Source organism: Chiloscyllium plagiosum, chromosome 31, assembly GCF_004010195.1.
Source record: "Chiloscyllium plagiosum isolate BGI_BamShark_2017 chromosome 31, ASM401019v2, whole genome shotgun sequence".
In the NCBI taxonomy this organism is placed as follows: Eukaryota; Metazoa; Chordata; class Chondrichthyes; order Orectolobiformes; family Hemiscylliidae; genus Chiloscyllium; species Chiloscyllium plagiosum.
In genome coordinates, this window is record NC_057740.1 from 6,278,169 (window position 1) to 6,297,613 (window position 19,445).

The window sequence follows — 19,445 nt, forward strand, 5'->3', positions numbered from 1 at the left end:
ATGTTGTAACTGAAGTGGAACAGTGTGGCTGGGACCATGGTGAGTCCTGAAGCAGAAATCTTCAGCACTGTTACCAGAATGTTGTCAGGACTCAAACCCTTCACAATATCCAATATCTTCAGTTGGTTCTCGACATCACGTGGAGCGAATTGAATTTGTTGAAGACTTACATCTGTGATGCTGGGGACCACAGGAGGAGACCAAGATGGATCATCAACTCAGGCTTTCTGGTTGAAGTTGGATCAAATACTTTATCATCTTTTGATCTGATGTGCTGAGGTTCCTCAGCATCAAGGATGGGATATTGTGAAGCCTTCACCTCCTGTCACTTATTTAGTTGTCCTTCACTAATCACAACTGGATAAGATAGGACTGCAAAGTGCTTCCAATGTTTCACATCTATATGGCCCTGTGCTGCAGTATCACCAAGCTGACACCTCAGTTTTCAGTATAGTTGATGCTGCTCCTGGGAGGTCCTCCTGCAGACTTTAACAAGGGTTGATATTCCAAGTTTGACTGCAATGGTAGAGTGAGATGATGACAGGTCATAAAGTAATCTGCTGCTGATGGCTCACAACCTCATGAATATCCTGTTGCATTGCTAGATCTGATAATCTTTTCTGGGGTGAGAGTCAGGGTTGACCCCAAATCAGAATCAACAGTGACGACCCCATGGCCTACTCCATCCTGACTGTAATGGTGAATCGGTCTTGGTGGTGGGACAGAAGATACCCAAGGATGGTTATGGTAGTGTCTGGGACATTGCTAAGAGTGCCACCATGTCAGAGTCTTGCTCAACTAGTTTGGAGGGCAGCTATTCCAATATTGGGATAGAGCTCTCAGATGTTGCTAAAGAGGATTTTGCAGGTTTGATAAGGCCATGTTTACCATTGTCATTTCTGGAGCCTAAATTAGTTTCAGGTAATGTGTCTGGCTCCAATTTTTAAAAAGGATTTTGCAGTGGTTTGACACAACTGAGTGACTTTTTCGGCCTTTTTAGAAAGCACTCAAGACTCAACCGCATTACTCTACAGCTAGAGTCATGTGTGTCAAACAGGTAAAGATAGTAAGATATCAATCCCCAAAGGGCATGAGTGAAATAGATGAAATTTTACAACAATGAACAGTAGTTAGATGATGATTCGACTATTTTTGATATCAGATATGATCAAATTTATAGCAGCCTTTAACATTTTCTCTACTATTCATGTCAAATCTAACTGGTCTGTCTCTTCTGTTCCAAACTTAAGTGTTACACTTACTATCTTCAGGAATCATTTCAGAATCTGTAAATGTTGGAAAGCTGATCACCATTACTATCTGTGCAGCCACTCCTTTCAACATCAATACAGATCATCGGTTTCAGTGGACTTATCAATTTGCAGCACTATTTATTTCTCTAGTACCATGCAATTACTAATGCCAGGTATTTTCAATTTCTCATTCTCACAAATCCCTTGATAATTGAATATTTCTGGGATTTATTGTAGCTTCCCTCTTGAGGACAAACACCAATCATTTGTTTAGTTGCGTTGCCATTTCCTTATTCTCCCATTATAAATTTCTGGTCTCTGCTGGTAACATGTCCATGGTTGTTCTTGATAAGCTTTTGCTTTTCACATACATATAAAAGATTTTACAGTTCATTTTTACATTTTGTGCGAGTTTACTTTCATACTTTATTTTTCTTAGCTTCTCCATCCGCTCTCATTGAATTTTAAGCAGCAGCAAATCCCCAGGTTTCCTGCTTTTCGCAATGTTGTGACTCACTCACTCTGATCTAATTTAACTTCTGGCCATGGTTGAATAATCATTTCTGCCTTAGTTTTAGTGCCTCAAAATAAATGTACCTGTTTCACAACAGTTACCAACTCCTTAAATGCTAACATGGTCTGTATACCATCATTACATTTTAACAAAATTCATTTCACTAATCAGACTTTTTTTTTTCAAATGGGAAAGTTGTCATTGCTAGTCACAACGCAAATCTAACAAATATGCTTTTGAAGTGCAGGGAAGTTCTTGGATACAGTTGAAAAGTGTGGCACTTGGAAAGCACAACAGGTCAGGCAGCATCCAAGCAGGATGAAGTGATCTTGGGGCCAATATTATTCTCAGACTTTTGACAGTATTTCAAACCCTTGAGACTATAGTTTTTAGTGACTGTGCTTAACTATATAAAGGACAAAATACAAAATGAGATCACTTGAAAGAAAAAGACTTTTCTTTCTTTATTCCACAATTGAGATGCCTCTTTACAGTTTTTGTTTTCAGCCGTAGCTCAGCAGTAACAATCTTGCCTCAGTCACGTCCAGGGCCACAGAAGGAACATAAAGGCCTATATTTCAGGGCTGCACTGAGGGAGTACTGTCCTGTTAGAGGTGCTTGCTCTCGTTCACATGAGACATGAAACTGAGGCGCCATCTGCTCTGTCAGTTGGATGTAAAATATCCCATGGAACTATTTGGAAGAGAGGTTATCCTAACAGAATTTAATTCCTCAAGCAGCTTTCACAAATTATCTGAATGTTATTGCATATGTTTCTCTGGTCATAAATTATTGGATGTTGTGGGTGCTGCTGTTTACAATTGACTACCAAGTTTCCTATACCATAACAGGCACTATAATTCAAAAATAATACATTTCCTGTTGAGCATTTTAAGATTCCTGTTTGTCATCAAAACAGCAAGTGTTATTTTTCCCCAACGTGGCTGAGTATCAAATTTTGCTTCGTAATGCATGAGTGAAGCAATGTTAAGTACACAATACAAATCCAAATGGTGACTAATCTTGGAAGCGTGTACTATTATGAAAATCCCTATTTGATCATTAATCTTGGCAATAAAAGTCCTTGTTTTGAATGTTTCAAGCACTACAAACTTTTCCTTCATACAATTCTTAGTTGCACCCTCTCCATACTTCCTTGCTCATCCTATGGTGTACCTTCATTCTGCATTGGAATAAATTTCTACTTGGTTGTTCTTACAAATTTAATCAGTAAATTAGTTTGATATTTACTTTCCCACATGCAAGAGCCAGAAACCAATTTACTTCTTACAGATTCCAAATAAGATTCTTGTTAATTTAAGAAACAGCTCTACATTTTGTAGATGTGAAATGAAAAATTTCACAAATTTTGATATGGATTACTCTATACTTGTACATCCCAAATGTCTGCTTGTAATTTTTTTTTCCACTATCTCTCCATTCTCACTAAGAATCTGTAAATGATCTAAGAGAATTTAATATGCAATTTGCAGATTACTTAATCTATTAACACTCACTCTGTAATGGTTTTCTGTTGACTCTCGCTTTTTTTTGCAGCACTTTTGGTCTCATTAAAATTCCATTATTTTAAAGAGAAAACAGCCAGTACACATTACCTATTGAAAAAAAAATTACATATCATCTTTCATGTCCTTGGGAGACAACCATATCACAATCAATGATTTCCTGTGTAATCATTTATAAGCAAACATCTGGGAAAGGTGGCATAGTTGCTGACTCACCAATAATGGAATAAAGAAAGGGAACTTACTTCTGACAAATAATTTACTTACAGGAATTTATCAAAGGAGACGAAAGTACATGTTGGTGACAACGAGTAGCATTTAACTGTGCTGCTAGACTGGGGGCAGCATTAAAACAAAGCTAGCTTGACACATGCTTACAAGAGGTCAAGTTACCCATTTTTGATGTCTGCAATTCTTAACCAATTGAAACTTCTTTTACCTGGTTTATCATTTATCAAATGATACCTCCATAAGATATGATTCTGATCATCAAGCAAATAGAGATGGTATACAACGTCAGGAATCATTATTGTACTGCGTATAGTTCTGGTCACCACATTACCAAAAGGATGTGGATGCTTTGGACAGAGTGCAGAGGAGATTCACTATGTTTGAGCCTGGTATGGAGAGCGCTATCTATGAAGAGAGGTTGAGTAGATTAGCATTAGTTTCATTAGAAAGATGGAGGTTGTGGGGGGAACCCGATCGAGGTCTACAAAATCATGAGAGGTATAGACAGAGTGGATAGCAAGAAGCCTTTTCCCCAGACTGCGGGACTCAATTACTAGGTGTCACGAGTTGAAAGTGAGAGGGGAAAAGTTTAGGGGAGATATGCATGGAAAACTCTCTATGCAGACAGTGGTGCGTGCCTGAAACGCAGTGCCAGTGGGCATGATGGCGTCTAGCCAGATACATGAATGGGCAGGGAGCAGAGGGATACAGATCCTTAGAAAATAGGCAACAACTTTAAATAGAAGATCTGGATTGGCGTGTGCGCTTGGAGGGCTTAAGGGCCCTGTTCCTGTGCTGTAATTTTCTTTGTTCATTGTTCTATCAAGGGAAGTAGAAATGTATGATTGGTTCATCTCAACAGTGTGCTATTAAAGATGCAACAAGGAACAAATAATTTAGCTCCAGCATTGGTGAAATAGATTATTCAAAGTTATATTTAGAGAAATCATATGTAGAAAGTAATGTAATGCTGTAGAAGTTTGCAATAGTAGTGAGACAAGGATGTGGAGTGGAGGAATTTCAATTTAAACACCATGTGGTGCATGTTAAGGCAGCCAGTGCAGGTGAAGTAAATGGTGGAAGTAGTACAACAGGTTAAGAAAGGAGTAACAAATTCTTAACATTCCAAATTCTATGAGTGACAGGACAGGAAAAACAAAAATGAAATTTATTCTGTGTCTGACAGAAGTGATTGACGATTGTGAGTTTTGGTAACAGTTCAAAGAAAGAGAGATGTTGACAATTTTGTTGAATACAATTTAACGCTTTTGGTGATGGATTACAGAGCTCAAACACAATTCAATAATCATTCGTTCATCATCTTATTCAGTATAAGAAATGCTGAATGAGAACAGCAGTGGGCAACAAAGTCCTAATAAGGACCAAAAGTAAGTATTTTCATATTTTCTGGTATTTGAGGGACAAATTTTTGACTCAATGACATAAGGTTGCTACACTAACAGCAGAGGTGGCTGTGGATGAAAGTACTGATGAGATAGAGCCAAGAAGATTCTAATCATATGTTTATCATGTATGTCACTGTAGCCACAGCATGTGGATAAGGGAGGGAAATGAATAAATCCCATGCGTTTAGGGGAGTTCTGGAGGTGTTTAGACAAGAAAATTAGCTATCGCAATTATCCTGGCAAAATTAATTAGGAATGAAATCACAGCAATCCTTCCAAGTTGGCCAGTGTCAATGTGCTACAGCTTTAAACCATCACCTGAATTTTCTCCTAAACATCAAACCAACTAAAAGTTTGTACCACCTATATAAAATTTCATTAATCTCAATGTACCTTAATCTTCCATTGGTTAACGGGTTGCCTGTAACATTGTTCTTTTATCAGGAGCTTGTCTGTAACTTCAATATTAAGTAATACAACACTGAAAACATGAAAATACGTAAAAGTAATAAAATTAGTTAGTTAATTAGCTGTAAGGATTTCACTGGGGTTGCTGTTTATTGGACTCTGACGTATTCATTTTCACAAACATATGTAGATTTCCCACAGTTTTGCTAGAGTAAGACTCCATTCACTACCGCACAGTCACTATCCATTGACTCCTCTGGAGAGATTTGGGACCAACTCTTCAATTTATAATAATCCCTCCAATTAAATTTATGCTGCTCTTACTTGCCAAAGAAGCTTGCTAAAATCTCAGGCAACATTCTCTGATACTATATGTGGTGCATTAACCCCGCTCATCCTGGATGTAAGTTTGCTCACTGAGCTGGAAGGTTCACCCTTTTCAACCCTAAAACAGCCTTTAACAATTGCTTCTATCATCCTAGGATAGCCATCATCTTGTTGACTCTAACTTGATTACACTAACTTATCCAATTAAATAGAGCATTCCAAACAAGTTTCCCTTGCATCCAGCATCCTTAAGGATTGATCTTTGACCTTCATTAATTTTGTAATCGTCAGTCCAAAATCTCTCATTCTCACTTGTCTGACTGAATTCATAGGCATGCTTCACCCTTTAGTCCCACAACCAGAGGCCAGGCTTTCAGTCAGCTTGGTCCAGACTTGAGAGTTTCTCGTTTAAACACATTCATCTCATCCCACCTCTCTCCTTTTTTAAGGATCTCTTGAAACACAGCCTCAAACTTCATTTCAGCTGAATTACTCATTCCTGGACCTAGCACATATTTTCATCCTTTGCACTATGTGAAATACTGAACAGCCTGTCACTCTGTTAAAGCCATTATAAGGCAAATTAGTAACGTTACTGGACAAAGATAGGCCTGGAATGGAGAGCGATATTCTCCAGAGCTGAACATTCTCTTGACCCCCAATGGGTTGAACCTACAAATAACCAAACTGGACGAGCCAACAGAAGGACACTAACACTTGTGCAATTGAGGTCGATGTCTTCATGAGAGAAAGGCAATTGACTTGCAAGGACACTTTGAGAGAAATAACACATGAAGAATTAAGCGTTACAATCGTTTTAATGAGTTACAATGCCATACACTCATTATAAAAGAATAAGAATCCATAAAAATATTTTCTTTTAATAATACGCACTTTGAATACTCAGCAAAGTTGTAGTTGGCTCCTGCCCTGAAACACACTTCTTGGGTGGTGCAGCTTGCAGAGGTTAAAACTCAGTCTTTAACTGAATGATGAGAACTTAAGTTCCTATGGAGATGCATTTTAGAAAAATGGCGGCTAATCGGAACAACTGAAGCTTGTTCTTATTTTTGCAAAGTGGTACTTCAAATTCACAGCAGCATGTCTGGATGTGTCTTTTGAAGCCGCGAATAATCATTTGGCTTTAATCATTTCTTTTTTTCTCCCACAATCGTGCAGTTTTCAAGGCATGTACAAAAAGTTGAAATCAATGCCAGTGTACAGTTTAGGTGAATTAGCTGATTCCACACTGTACCATTAACACATAAATTAAACCAAAGTAACAATGTTAGGTTTCAGTCTTATCAAATCACAGTTTAAAATCAATTCAGTGAGATCACTGTAGTATCCGCACATTGTTCAGAAAGGAAGTTGCAAAAAAAAACGCTGAACTGTTGTAGCTAGGACTGAGGATATATGGGACGGGGGCATGGAGAATGTTGTTTGACAGAGAGCAAGTCACCAGGAACCGAATATCAGCAACTGTCCAAAAGCATTTCTTTCATTGTGGTTTGTTTGTTTTCTCAGAGGTATTCCTGTAGGAAGTGTAGCAGCATTATTTCATAGTGCTCTCCAGACTCAGGGCAGCGAATACTGTGTCTTTCATTGGGGTAAATCTGCAGCAGAGAGACAGCATCCAGTTATTTTCAAAGAATTGTAGCACTGAAAAAATACTCACAACTGAGTAACTCTGAACTTGGAGATACAAGCATAAGGTCATTCAAAGCAAGTGTCACAATAGCCTTGGAAAAGCAAAATTCCAAGATTAGTTGTATTAAAATATTTGGCAGCGATTCATATAACGAACAGGCAAGAAAATCTTGTTATGATTCATAATGAGTTTTGAGAAGATTTGTAGTTCAGGTGGAGGTTCTGGATGTAGGTTTGCTCGCTGAGCTGGAAGGTTCATTTTCAGACGTTTTGTCACCATACTAGGCAACATTTTCAGTGAGCCTCCGAACGAAGCACTGCTGATGTTTCCTGCTTTCTACTTATATGTTTGGGTTGGTGATGTCATTTGCTGTGGTGATGTCATTTCCTTCAGTGGCATAATTTCCTTCGGTGATGTCATTTCCTGTTATTTTTCTCAGGTAGTGGTAAATGGGCCAACCTCTGAGAAAAAGAACAGGAAATGACATCACCAACTCAAAGAAACCATTGCTTTATTTGACTGGAACACTAACAAAAGTGAGGCAAGGTTAGGAAAGTTACAATGACACCAAATGAAAGGATGGAGAAAATTGTAATTAGACTACAACATTCACAGTGCAGTGAAAATGTATGTATGTAATGTATTCAATCTGTCCATATTAATGGGACAAGGCATATATCTCATGTCAATTAGCAGAAAGATTCAATGCACTGTAGCATATACGTCTCAAGAATAATGGGCTGACTCAATTGCTATTTTAGAAAATAATTAAAACAACAGTGTCCATAGATAGTCATTTAAAAATTAGAACAACAAACCAAAATATTGCTGTTATTTAATCACTGGTATTCTTAATAAAGTACCCAGTTCCTGGGAATCGAAACCTACCTGAAGCTGATATGGTTTTCCAGCTCTGATTAGTTGTGATACTAAGAAATTTGTGTGGAAAAAGTGCACATTTTCATCTAAAAATCCATGCAGAATCAGCAAACGATTGGGCCTGAAAGAATCAAGACAATGATGAATTAAAAAGCAAAACTGTACCAAAGATGACTGTTGCATTACATTTAAATCTGGCTCCTTTTTGTTCCTGTAATGCTATTCATTAGCAAATATCTTTCACTGGACAGGGTGGCGTATGTTGTAGGTTTTTCATTAACCAACATCAGCAAAATGCAATTCTTCAAACAACCATTAGGTGCTGTACAAGTACTGTAGGAGCATTTTTTCAATGTCTCCAGGAAGACTGGTTAACTGTGATGCCAGAATCTAAAGGCATTGGGTGATTACTTTGCTGAGTGGCTAATTTTCTTATTTTTTTTCCAATTTCACACAATTTCTTGTCAGGTATTTGTAATATTTACATTTGCAACACAGACACATTCACTTTATCTAATCAGAGCTATGTCTCTCCCTCCAAAGTAAATCATCATTCATTATGAATTTGCTATAACTGTGACCAAACAAGCAAATATATAGAATGACAATGCTTCAAAATCAATCTAAAAGGCAAGAATTTGGAAAATAATGAATGTTACTGAATCTTTGGTTGAAGGGTAAGGATATTACCATTAATTCATGACTAATTTATAATATTCAGAATCTTAGGTTGACTTTGTAAGGGGGAAAGTATTGAATGTGAGTTTTGGACACGGGCGACCCCCCCCAAAACAATTTACTGAGGGAAAAAACAAATATAATCAATAAAGATCTTCAGCAAGGTTAAGTGATTACATTAGAAATGACTAGGAAATTTAGTTAGTTTAATATGTATTGTTCATGTCTTCCCACTTTCTTGTACAAAGAATGATTTTGGAGTTAAATTCAATCCACAGCTAAATGCCAGTGTAGCGGCCAGAGGCCAGGCAGCTAAGTACAGGCATAGTGGAACTGATGGTAACTCCTGGGTTCTTATCAGTAGTTTGAATGCCTAGTGACCTTAGCACAATTCAATTATGCTCAATACATGATGTAATAGACAAAGCTGGCCTCACAAGGTTACAAAATTGATAACAAGAACAACATTCAGGCTCCACAGGAGAGATTAGGGCATCTGAAGATACGAGTGATCTAATTACTATCAAAACATTTGAATGTTACTGTGGCCATAACTCAATGTACCAGTGAATTCTCTGCTGCCATTAATAGACATCAGCTGAAAAGTTAAAATTTTCTTTAGCTTGAGAGCCAGAACCTCTGCCAGCAGTGGGGAACTTATCGTATTATACACTCAACTGTCTGAATTAGGGCAGGATATTACTTTCTAGTCAATTAGAACTGATGGAATGTTTCAGTTCAACGCTTTCCCACCTTGTGATTCTTTCTATTCATTTTTAAATTCACTCTCTACACGAGAGACATTGTGTACGCACTATCCAGTGATCTTTCCCGCCTTTGCCTCAAGAAAATGTTGTATAAACCTTTTACTAAAGTGCTTTTTGTTGTTTCACCAACCGGCTTCCCACATTGCTCCCTCTTTCGTTCTAACTAATAAAAGCGGTCTCCGTTCAAACATTAGCCTGACTTTTTAACTGCTAAGTATTGCCAATATTACCAAATATTTAGTTTTCCTTGTGATTTCCAAATTTTCCTTTCATTTTGACTAACTTTTATACAAAAGAGGAAAGAATAGCATTGTATATTGCAGATCTGAATCCAAGTCACTACTTACCATCTCCAATCCAAATAAATGTATGACCAACATGATAAAATAACCCATCCCTCAAATCAGGAATAGTACCAGTCATAAATATCAACAGAGCACACTCTGCAATTCTTGAGCCTTTACGTACTCAATATAATGGAGAACATTTGGTGATCCATTTAAGGAGCAGGTGGAAAACAAAAGACAGAATGGAATGAAAAATTATGCTGACAAGGTTAAATGAAGGCTCAGATAGAGCTGCTGGACCATTTCAGTAATATAAATTCTGTATTGTTGGTTGCTGCTCCGAACAACAGCTACATTACTCACTCATTGGGTAGTTTATCAACATGAAGTGCCACTGAACCAGCTTCGTAACCCTGTTGATTACTCTCTGGAACATCCATATAACGTTCAGTGTAACCAGTGTCATAGGCCATCCAGACTGTGACTGGTGCACCAGCTACAGCGACCTACAAAATATCAAAATGGCCTGTTACATAAAACAGAACATTTTGAGTAATGTTTAACACCTTTTTTCACTTTGTTCAATCAGAGATCACTGCTGTTGAGACTCATAGTTCCATTTCCATTTAAAGTTTTGGCTTGCTCTGATATAGTGTATCAAAAACCTTGGCTTTATAGATAACATTTTTTGTAACTGATGGTCACCTCAAAGCATTTAATGGAGTAAGTATTTTAGAACTTTGGTGACTTTGCAGTGCAGGAAACATGGTCGCCAACTTACATTCATAAGCTCTCACAAACAACTGGATAGTGACCAGCTTATGTGATTTTTGTAACATCGAATGAGGGATAAGTATTGGCAAAAGCACTATAGATAGTGCCCTGGCTTCTCTTCAAAATAGCATCATGAAATCTTTTAAATTCACTTTGAAAGGACAAAATTATTTACATTTTTTTTGTTTAAAAAGCAGCGAAATGAATCTAAAATGAGACAATAAAATCACTTTACAAAACAGATCCCTCATCATGTGATAATCTACATGTGCAAACTTTAATGAAATGCAACTTTACATCAGAGTCATGGTTTAGTTGAGTTGCTCAACACCATGGTTATAAATAAGATATTCCATAACTCTGGTCTCAGAGATCTAATTTTAACACACTTTTAATTAAAATATTTGAAATTTTCAAACAGAATTCACCCAACTTGAATCATCTGCTGCTACTGTTACCTTGAAGACTTTGGGTTTGTGGATCAAACCCATGAGGGACAGAAAACCTCCGTATGACCAGCCATGGATGGCAACTCGGTTTAGATCAATAAAACCATACTTCTCCGCGACCCACTGCAGCCCTTCCACCTGATCTTCAATCTCAACCTGACCCTGTGGAAGTTGGGAGAAAATAGAGATGCAAGGTTTCAATAATTACTGAGTTCCGCAGTTGGAAAAACATCCTGTAGTAAAACTAAATCACTTAACTTCCTCATGATTAGTTTAAGAGTAATATTAGAATACAGCTGGGAGCAAGTCACTTGCTTGTTCCTTTTGGGTGGAAAATAGCACAAAGGCTTGGGGCTATTGAGAAAGCAGGGAACCAATTTAAGTTCCAAGAACAATGTGGACTCTAAATAGTTTGATTTAATTGAACATGACGTAGTTGTTTATGAATATTTATTTTGCAAAGTTACCTCTTTCTAGCTACAATTTGACAGGAGCATTCACAATGACATTTAAATATGAGATTCCAGAATTAGGTCATGCCTGTTTGCCTAGAGCTATAAACCTTAAGGAAAATATTAAAAGCAAACGCTCAGGTAAAAAAATATGTTCCTCAGTGGGTGATGAATGCTTAGAGGTACATATTCATGACGTTAAGGAACCTTAGAATTGTACGGAAGGTTGAACAAGATGGGATAAGTGGTTTTCCTCATTTCTACTGATCATTCATCATCAGGCAAGTTTTGAGTGCTCATTGAGCCAAGCTAGGTGAGTTTGAATGCCAGATGTACAAAGTTGATATGCCAAAGATTACTAGTTTTTTTTGTCATTTACAACAGAGGATCTCCATAAAGACTGATAACCTCTAAAAAGATATTTGAACTTAGTTATGACTCAGGATATTATATTTTGCAACATTTACTGCAACAAAAGATGAAAACATTACTGATCAAATACTTATCTTTTTATGATAATTTAATACTTAACTAGAGAAAGTGACATTGTCCTTGTGTACTAATTACTCATCTCTCACTACATTGCAGTATAGTCCTTACGGCTAACATTCTAGCTTTCAACATTCTACTCTTAGTTTTTAATAGGTGTCAATATTTGTTTGCTAGGTTGGCTCCAGACACTTGACTCAGTTTTTGTCAAGCTTCTTAAAACCATCACCAGTTGCAAAACTTTTTCTGGTGATTCTTCTTCCTCTGGCCATGCCAAGAATTTGCTGAAATCCTTACATGCAGAATGTGGCCATTTGACCAGAGATCATTTCCCTTCCTAGTTGTGCTAACACACAAAACTAAGCAGTTTTTTCTCTCTGGTGACCACACAAAGCTATTGCTCAAGCAGCACTGATTTGTCAGAGGCTTGTAACTTGATCATGAAAGATGGCATCTCTGCCCTCTTCTCCACTCCAAAGTGAAACATACTGGTCTTGCATTCAAGTAGAAATGCTAATTAGTTCTGAATAACCTAAACCTTTTCATTTTAGAAGCAAATGGAGAAAATAAAATTGCTGCAAGTCTTTGATGTTTTTCTTGGACTCTGGAAGACTCAGAGCCTACTCACTGTAAACTGACAGCTGCTATTGTCTCCAAACAAATATACTGCACGTTCTTCTTACCAAAACGTGGGTTTCATGTAACATTTACCAGCAGGGAAGTGATACATACCCCAAATCTACTTAAACACATCCTTCAATTGTGGATGTCTATAAAAAGTTTTAGGACTAAGAGATCACATTAGGAACTTACTAGGTGCTGGACAGCACTAATCTACAAAGCAGAAAAATTAGAACAAGAGTCAAGGTTTACACTTGCCTGATGGGATGAAAGTTGGGATTTGTGCCCTGGATTTAAGTCACAAATGCATGACTGTGGTTATGTCAGCATACAATATAAAAATATCACCCAATTTAGCATTAATTCACATACATAGGGTTACTAAATGTGGGACACAGAATGAGCAGGAACAAATGCTTCCCAAAGTAAGTCAGGAATTTAATGTAAATGAGAATCCAGTGCAGAGGTTTCCAGGTAACACAGTAATCAAATACATAAAGTAGGGTTAGATAGACTTGCCAGGTCAGAGCAGTGATTTGCAACATGTGAGTTTGTTGCAGCCTTGGACTACCATATCTTTGTTAAGTATATACAGCCTGAATAACTTCATCTCAGATGATAAAGCTGCAGGTGAGCTGTAGACATTGTGGATCATCAGGAAGGGGGGAAAAGAATTACCTAGACACATTGCTCCAGTAGACAGACACATGAGGCCTCAGGAGAAAAACAATAACTCCTCTCCAATCGTAACTTTATTAAGTCAACTACAGTTTGGAGCAGGCCCAAAGGCCTACTCTTGTGCCTTCTGTTTATGTTCATAACATTGGAATGAATCGATATTGTAGTTCAATTATGCAAGCATGCCTTAATTTGACAATTACAAGAACCTTGTGGGGATGGACATATTTAATTAAATGCAACTTAAAAACCATGGTAAAAGGGAAATACCATTTTGTTTTTGAGGGCACCTTCGAATAAAAGACCTCGCTGACAGGAGCCTCTGCCATCAATCACTACAACTGCATAACCAAGAGATGCCAGTGTATTCAACCTCAGGTATTTTATTCCCTTGAACGAGTTGTTCACCAGCTGCACCTAAAAGGAGGAAGCATATTCTATAGTCAATTGTAAACCAATTACCTCTATTTGACTGAGTTATTCGATCCTACAGAACACTAACAGATTAACAGGCAAATAGCTCATTTCAACCACTTGTAAAGAAGTTTTTTTCACTAGTCATGATTACACAGTCAGTTCAACAAAGGCAACCCATTTTCCAGATTTTAAAAAAATCATGTTCTTGCACATACTTAAGACCATAAGATTTAGAGCAGAATTGGGCCATTCGACCCAACAAGTCTACTCAGCCACTCGATCATGCTTCAGGTGTTTCTCAAACTCATTCTCTTGCCTTCTCCCCATAATCCTTGATCCCCTTACTAATCAAAACCTATCGACCTCAGTCTTAAATACACTCAATGACTTGGCCTCCAAAGCCCTGTGCAGCAATAAGTTCCACAGGTTCACAACCCTGTCGTAGGAGAAATTCCTCTTGATCTCAGATCTAAAGAGTCTTTCCTTCACTCTGTGCCTTCGGGTCTTCCACTCTCCTACCAGTGAGGCATCTTCTCCACATCCACTCTATTTAGACCTTTCAGTATTCTAAGTTTCAATCACATTCCGCTTATCCTTTTAAACTCCATTGACTACAAACCCAGAGTCCTCATCTACTTCTCATGACAAACCCAACTTCCTCTGGACACCAACGCCAGCACATCTTTCCTTAGGTACAGGGCCCCAGCTGCTCACAATATTCCAAAAGTGGTCTGCCAAAGCTTTTTACAGTTTCAGCAGTACATCTTATATTCTAGACCTCTTGAAATGAGTGTTAACATTGCATTTGTCTTCCTAACTGCCAAGTGAACTTGCATGTTAATCTTAAGAGAATCCTGAACCAGGACTCCAGAGTCCTTTGGTCTCCAGATTTTCGAAAATAGTCTACACACCTCTATTCTTCCTACCAAAGTGTATAACCTCACACTTTCCCACATTGTGTTCCATTTAACCCTTCTTTGCCCACTATAGCCTGTCTTCTGCAGATTCCCACTTCCTCAACACTACCTGTCCTTCCAGCTATCTTCATATCACTTACAAACTTAGCAACAATGCCTTCAATTTCTTTATCCAGATCATGAATGTATAATATGAACACAGTTGTGGCCCAAACGTGGACCCTTGCAGAAATGCATTAGTCCGTGGCTGTCAACCTCAGTCCCCACTCTTTGCCTCCCGCCATGCAGCCAAACCTCTATCGACAGGAGTGTCTTGTTCCTAACATTATGGGCTCTTCTCTTATTTAGCATCCTCCTGTGTGGCATGCCTTGTCAAAGGCATTCTGGAAATCCAAACAGATCACATCTACTGGCTTGCCTTTGTCTAACCTGCTTGTTAACTCAAAGAATTCTAGCAGATTTGTCAGACATGATCTGCCTTCGACAAAGCCATGCTGACTCAGCCATATTTTACCATGCACTTCCAAACAATCTCATCCTTAATAATGGACTCTAAGATCTTACCAAAGACCAAGGTAAGGCTAACCAGCCTTTGGCTTCTGGTCTTCTGCCTCCCTGCCATTTAAGCAAGGATATTACATTAGCTATTTTCCAGGCCTCAGGCATCCAGCTCGACACCAGCGAGTCATGAAAGATTAGTACCAATGCCTCTACAATCTCTTCAGCTATCTCGTTCAGAACTATAGGGTGTAGTCATCAGGTCCAAGTGATTTATCCACCTTAAGGTCTTTCAGTTTTGGACATCTCACAGATTAGAAAACACTGATACTGCTATGAATGTAAACCACCTATCTACTGCAAAGGATTGCGTGATTAGACTGGAGTTGTCAATGGGGTCAAAAGGAACTGGGTCTATGGCCAATCTCAAGTACGCAGACAAGGAGTTAGAATATGAATATTAGTCAGCCTCAATTTTGTGCCTCACAAATTCATGCTTTACTTAACAGTATCTTTCAACTGGTGCTAGGGATTAAGCAGGTAACATGGCCTATGTCGCAAATATGTGCAACAGTTTACGTCTTGCCTGCACATTGCAGACCTCACATGGAGTACAACAACATTTTTATAGTTCATTTAGAGTTCCTTTTTATATTTGGTGTTCAGGTCAACTCTCTTTTCTTGAAGAATTTTGAGATATCAAAGATTGACTCTTCTGCTAGTGCCTATGGTAGTTTGCTACTGCAGCTGTGCAGCACCTGATATGAACAGATTGAAACCCCCTCTGAAATCAACACAAAAATCTGGAAAGCAAGCTTCAAACATTTCCAAAATATCGTTACAGTAAAGGTATTTGTGTTATTAAGGCACCTGGGGGAAGGATAATGTCTACATTCAAACTGCATGAAAAATCACTGCACTAGTTCCAGATCAGATCAAGCGAGTTTTCCTTCCTTGCACACCGGTCAACTTTTGTGTTAAATTCCTGTCTTAATTAGTTTCACCATCATTTAAAATAAATGATGAATGGAAGCTTCGAGCAGACGTGGACAGGCTGCTCAAAAACAGAGTGGGTGTAAGGAAACGTTAATCAGTTGCCCATTTTGATAGAAAAGCATAAAGACTTAAATGGCAAAGACAATTCTTAAATGATGAGAGGTTCAAAATGTTAATGTCCAAAGAGATTTTGTTCACAAGTCACTATAAGCTAGCATGCAGATGCATCAAACAATTAGGAAAGCTGTTGTATGAAGCCTTTGAGACCCCACACCTGGAGAATTGTGTAGCCTTGGTTTCCTTATTGAAGGAATAATTTACTTGTTATGGAGGAAGTGCAATAGTTATTCACTGAACTAATCTCTGGGATGGCAGGATAGTCTTATGAGGGGAGACCAAGCAAACTGGGCTTGTGTTTCCTAGAGTTTGGAAGAATGAAACATAATCTTATTGAAACACACAACATTCATAAAGTGTGTGACAGGAAAGATGTAGATAGGATGTTTATCAGGTTTATAAGTGTAGAGCCATGGGGACATAGACTCAGAATAAGGGTAGGCCATTAGAGAATGTGAAGAACAATATTTCCTTCACTCAGAAGGACAAATCTTTGGAATTCTCCACCCGAGACAGTTATGGTAACTGAACTGTTGAGCATATTCAAGACAGATAGATTGATTTATAGGAATAATATTAAGGGATATGGAACAAGACGGGAAAATAGCAATGTGATAAGAGATCAGTCATGATCTAACTGAATGGCATAGTGGGCTCAACAGGCTGCATGGCCTACTTCTGCTCCTAGCATCACAATGTAATCCATTGTAAAGCTATTGAGAAAGATTGGCTCAGTCACAGAATGGCAAACCACATGTTTTCGTTGTTGTCACACCATTCACATAATCTCAGCTCCTTGGAAGACAGAAGAACCAAAGAGAGAAATGAAAGAAAACATCACTTGTAACGCTTCATGAGCAGCCCACCTGCTTGATCCAGAGTTATATGAATGTACTGAGAAAAAGAACGTTCAGGGTATTTGAGGAGGTTTCCTCAAAGGTACAGGTCACAATAGAATATCATGGTGAGGGCATGGTATATTGGCAGTGAGAAAAGATTGCTTGCATACTGATGCTGACTTTCATTCACTGATTGAGAATTTGTTCTTTCACTGCCTGTAAAGATGTTTTGTTTCACTTTGAATAAGGGATTTCAAAGAAAGGTGAGTGGAAGAGACATCTAGCTGTTATTGGAGACTTTCTGGTGTCTCCACAAAGAGAGATTTTGGTGCTTTCTCTTTGTACGCTTGATGGTTTCTCGACTGCCCGCTACCACACATGGTCGCTTGGTAGGAACGAAAGCATTGTTTGCAATCAGTTTTCTCTTAGTCTGCTTTTGCTCTCACAAACTCACCATTGTATATTATCCACAACAGACTACAGTAAACATGATTTTTTAAAACTGCAGTCATCTGTACACAGTCTCCTTGATTTAAAGCAAGATCTTCCTTTTATAATCCACAGTCTAAACATAATGGAGTGAAAAGATCTGATCCTCACACAACCTTTTGCGATTCATAGACAAGGAGACACAGAATCCTCTTCACCTTGGAGCTCTGCAACAGGAAGCAGAGAGTAGGTTGGCAAGATGCAATGAGTAGTGTGCCACTGGAATTGATGCCGGGACCACACTTACAATTGCTTTAAATGAGTTAGACGAATGGGTGGAAGATATAGTTGTCAAATTTACTGATGACACAAAGAAAGATAGGAAACAAGTTGCGAAAAAGACAGAAGGAATCTACAAAAAGAGGTTTAAAGTGAGGGGACAAAGACGTGGCAGATGGAGTATAATATGGGAAAATGTGAAATTGTTCATTTCAGCAGGAAGAATTAAAAAGCATGGTGCCTAGACAGTGAGGCTGCACAGCTTGAAGGTGAAGAGGATTCTATGTGTCCTTGTATATGAATCACAAAAGATTATGTGAGGATCAGATCTTTCTGCTCCATTATGTTTAGACTGTGGATTATAAAAGCAAGACATTGCTTTAAATTAAGGAGATTGTATACAGATGACTGCGGTTTTAAAAATCACATTTACTGGAGTCCATTGTGGATAATATTCAATGGTTGAGTTTGGGAGAGCAAAAGCAAACTAAGAGAAAACTGATTGCAAACAACACTTTGGTTCCTACCAAATGACCATGGGTTATGTGGCAGTGGGCAGCAGAGAACCACCAAGTGAACAAACAGAAAGCACCAAAACCTCTCTTTGTGGAGACACCAGAAAGTCTCCAATAACAGCTAAATGCCTTCCACTTACCTTTCTTTGCAAATCCCCTATTCAAAGAAGAACAAAACATCTTTACAGGCAGTGAAAGAACAAATTCTCAATCAGTGAATGAAAGTCAGCATCAGTATGCAAACAACCTTGCGTCAACAGTAAAAAAAAATAAGAAATTGGAAGAAACCAGGCCAGCAAGTGACCTTTGTGTGCTTGCTATTGGTTAGTGAACATTAAGAGAGAACAGATTGGTCTAGGTTGTGATGCCCCACAGGTAGATAATATTTTGAGGCTTCACAGCATTAAGAACTAAATGTGCATTAAAGATGTTCAAAGACAGTTCATGTCTCCCAAAATGTTGCCACAAAAATAAAATTTCAGTAGTACAAGCACCATGGAAGTTTATTCTTAGAAGTAGAACTGAAAGAGTACTCACTACGGTGAAATGTTATCACGTACAATAAAAATATTTTTTCTTTGCAAGGGGTACAGTTGGTCCAATTCTTGTGTTCTTTCCCCATGGCTATGCAAATGTTTTCTATTTAAATATTTGCCCAGATTCCCATTTTTTCAACAATGCATTCCTGAACATAACATGCTGCAAAAGGAAGTTCTTCCTCAAGCTGCCTCTGGATTTTTTTCTATAACTTTAAACCTATACCCTCTGGCTTTTCTAAAATGGAGAACAGTTTATCCTTATCTATTTTATCAAACCTCTCAAAAGTTTGCAGCCCCTCCATAAATCGTTCCTGAAGTTTTCCTGCTTCAAAGAGGGTATCCCTGTTTCTACTGTTTTGTCATGTATCTGAAGTTTATTAACCCAATTACGCTAAAGCCTTCTGAATATATTGGGCCAGAGTTGTTCAAAATATCCCAGCTGAACCAAGCTTTATGCCTCTAGTGAACTCCACATCCATAGCTATCAGCACTTAATGCCATAGGCTTCA

The 19,445-nt window shown here is 38.2% G+C and overlaps 1 protein-coding gene across 7 annotated transcripts in view; it reads right to left on the minus strand.

The window, feature by feature from the left end:
• Positions 1-6,464: 6,464 nt before the first annotated feature.
• Positions 6,465-19,445, minus strand: part of dpp9 (dipeptidyl-peptidase 9) — a 105,656-nt gene continuing 92,675 nt past the window's right edge. For all 7 annotated transcript variants that reach the window (XM_043720896.1, XM_043720897.1, XM_043720898.1 and 4 more), the window contains 5 exons: positions 13,661-13,807; positions 11,160-11,312; positions 10,291-10,433; positions 8,205-8,316; positions 6,465-7,281 (listed from right to left, as the gene is read on the minus strand). In XM_043720896.1, the coding sequence (XP_043576831.1) occupies positions 7,189-7,281; positions 8,205-8,316; positions 10,291-10,433; positions 11,160-11,312; positions 13,661-13,807 (648 nt within the window). In that variant the 3' untranslated portion in view covers positions 6,465-7,188. The remainder of the gene's footprint in view (positions 7,282-8,204; positions 8,317-10,290; positions 10,434-11,159; positions 11,313-13,660; positions 13,808-19,445) is intronic.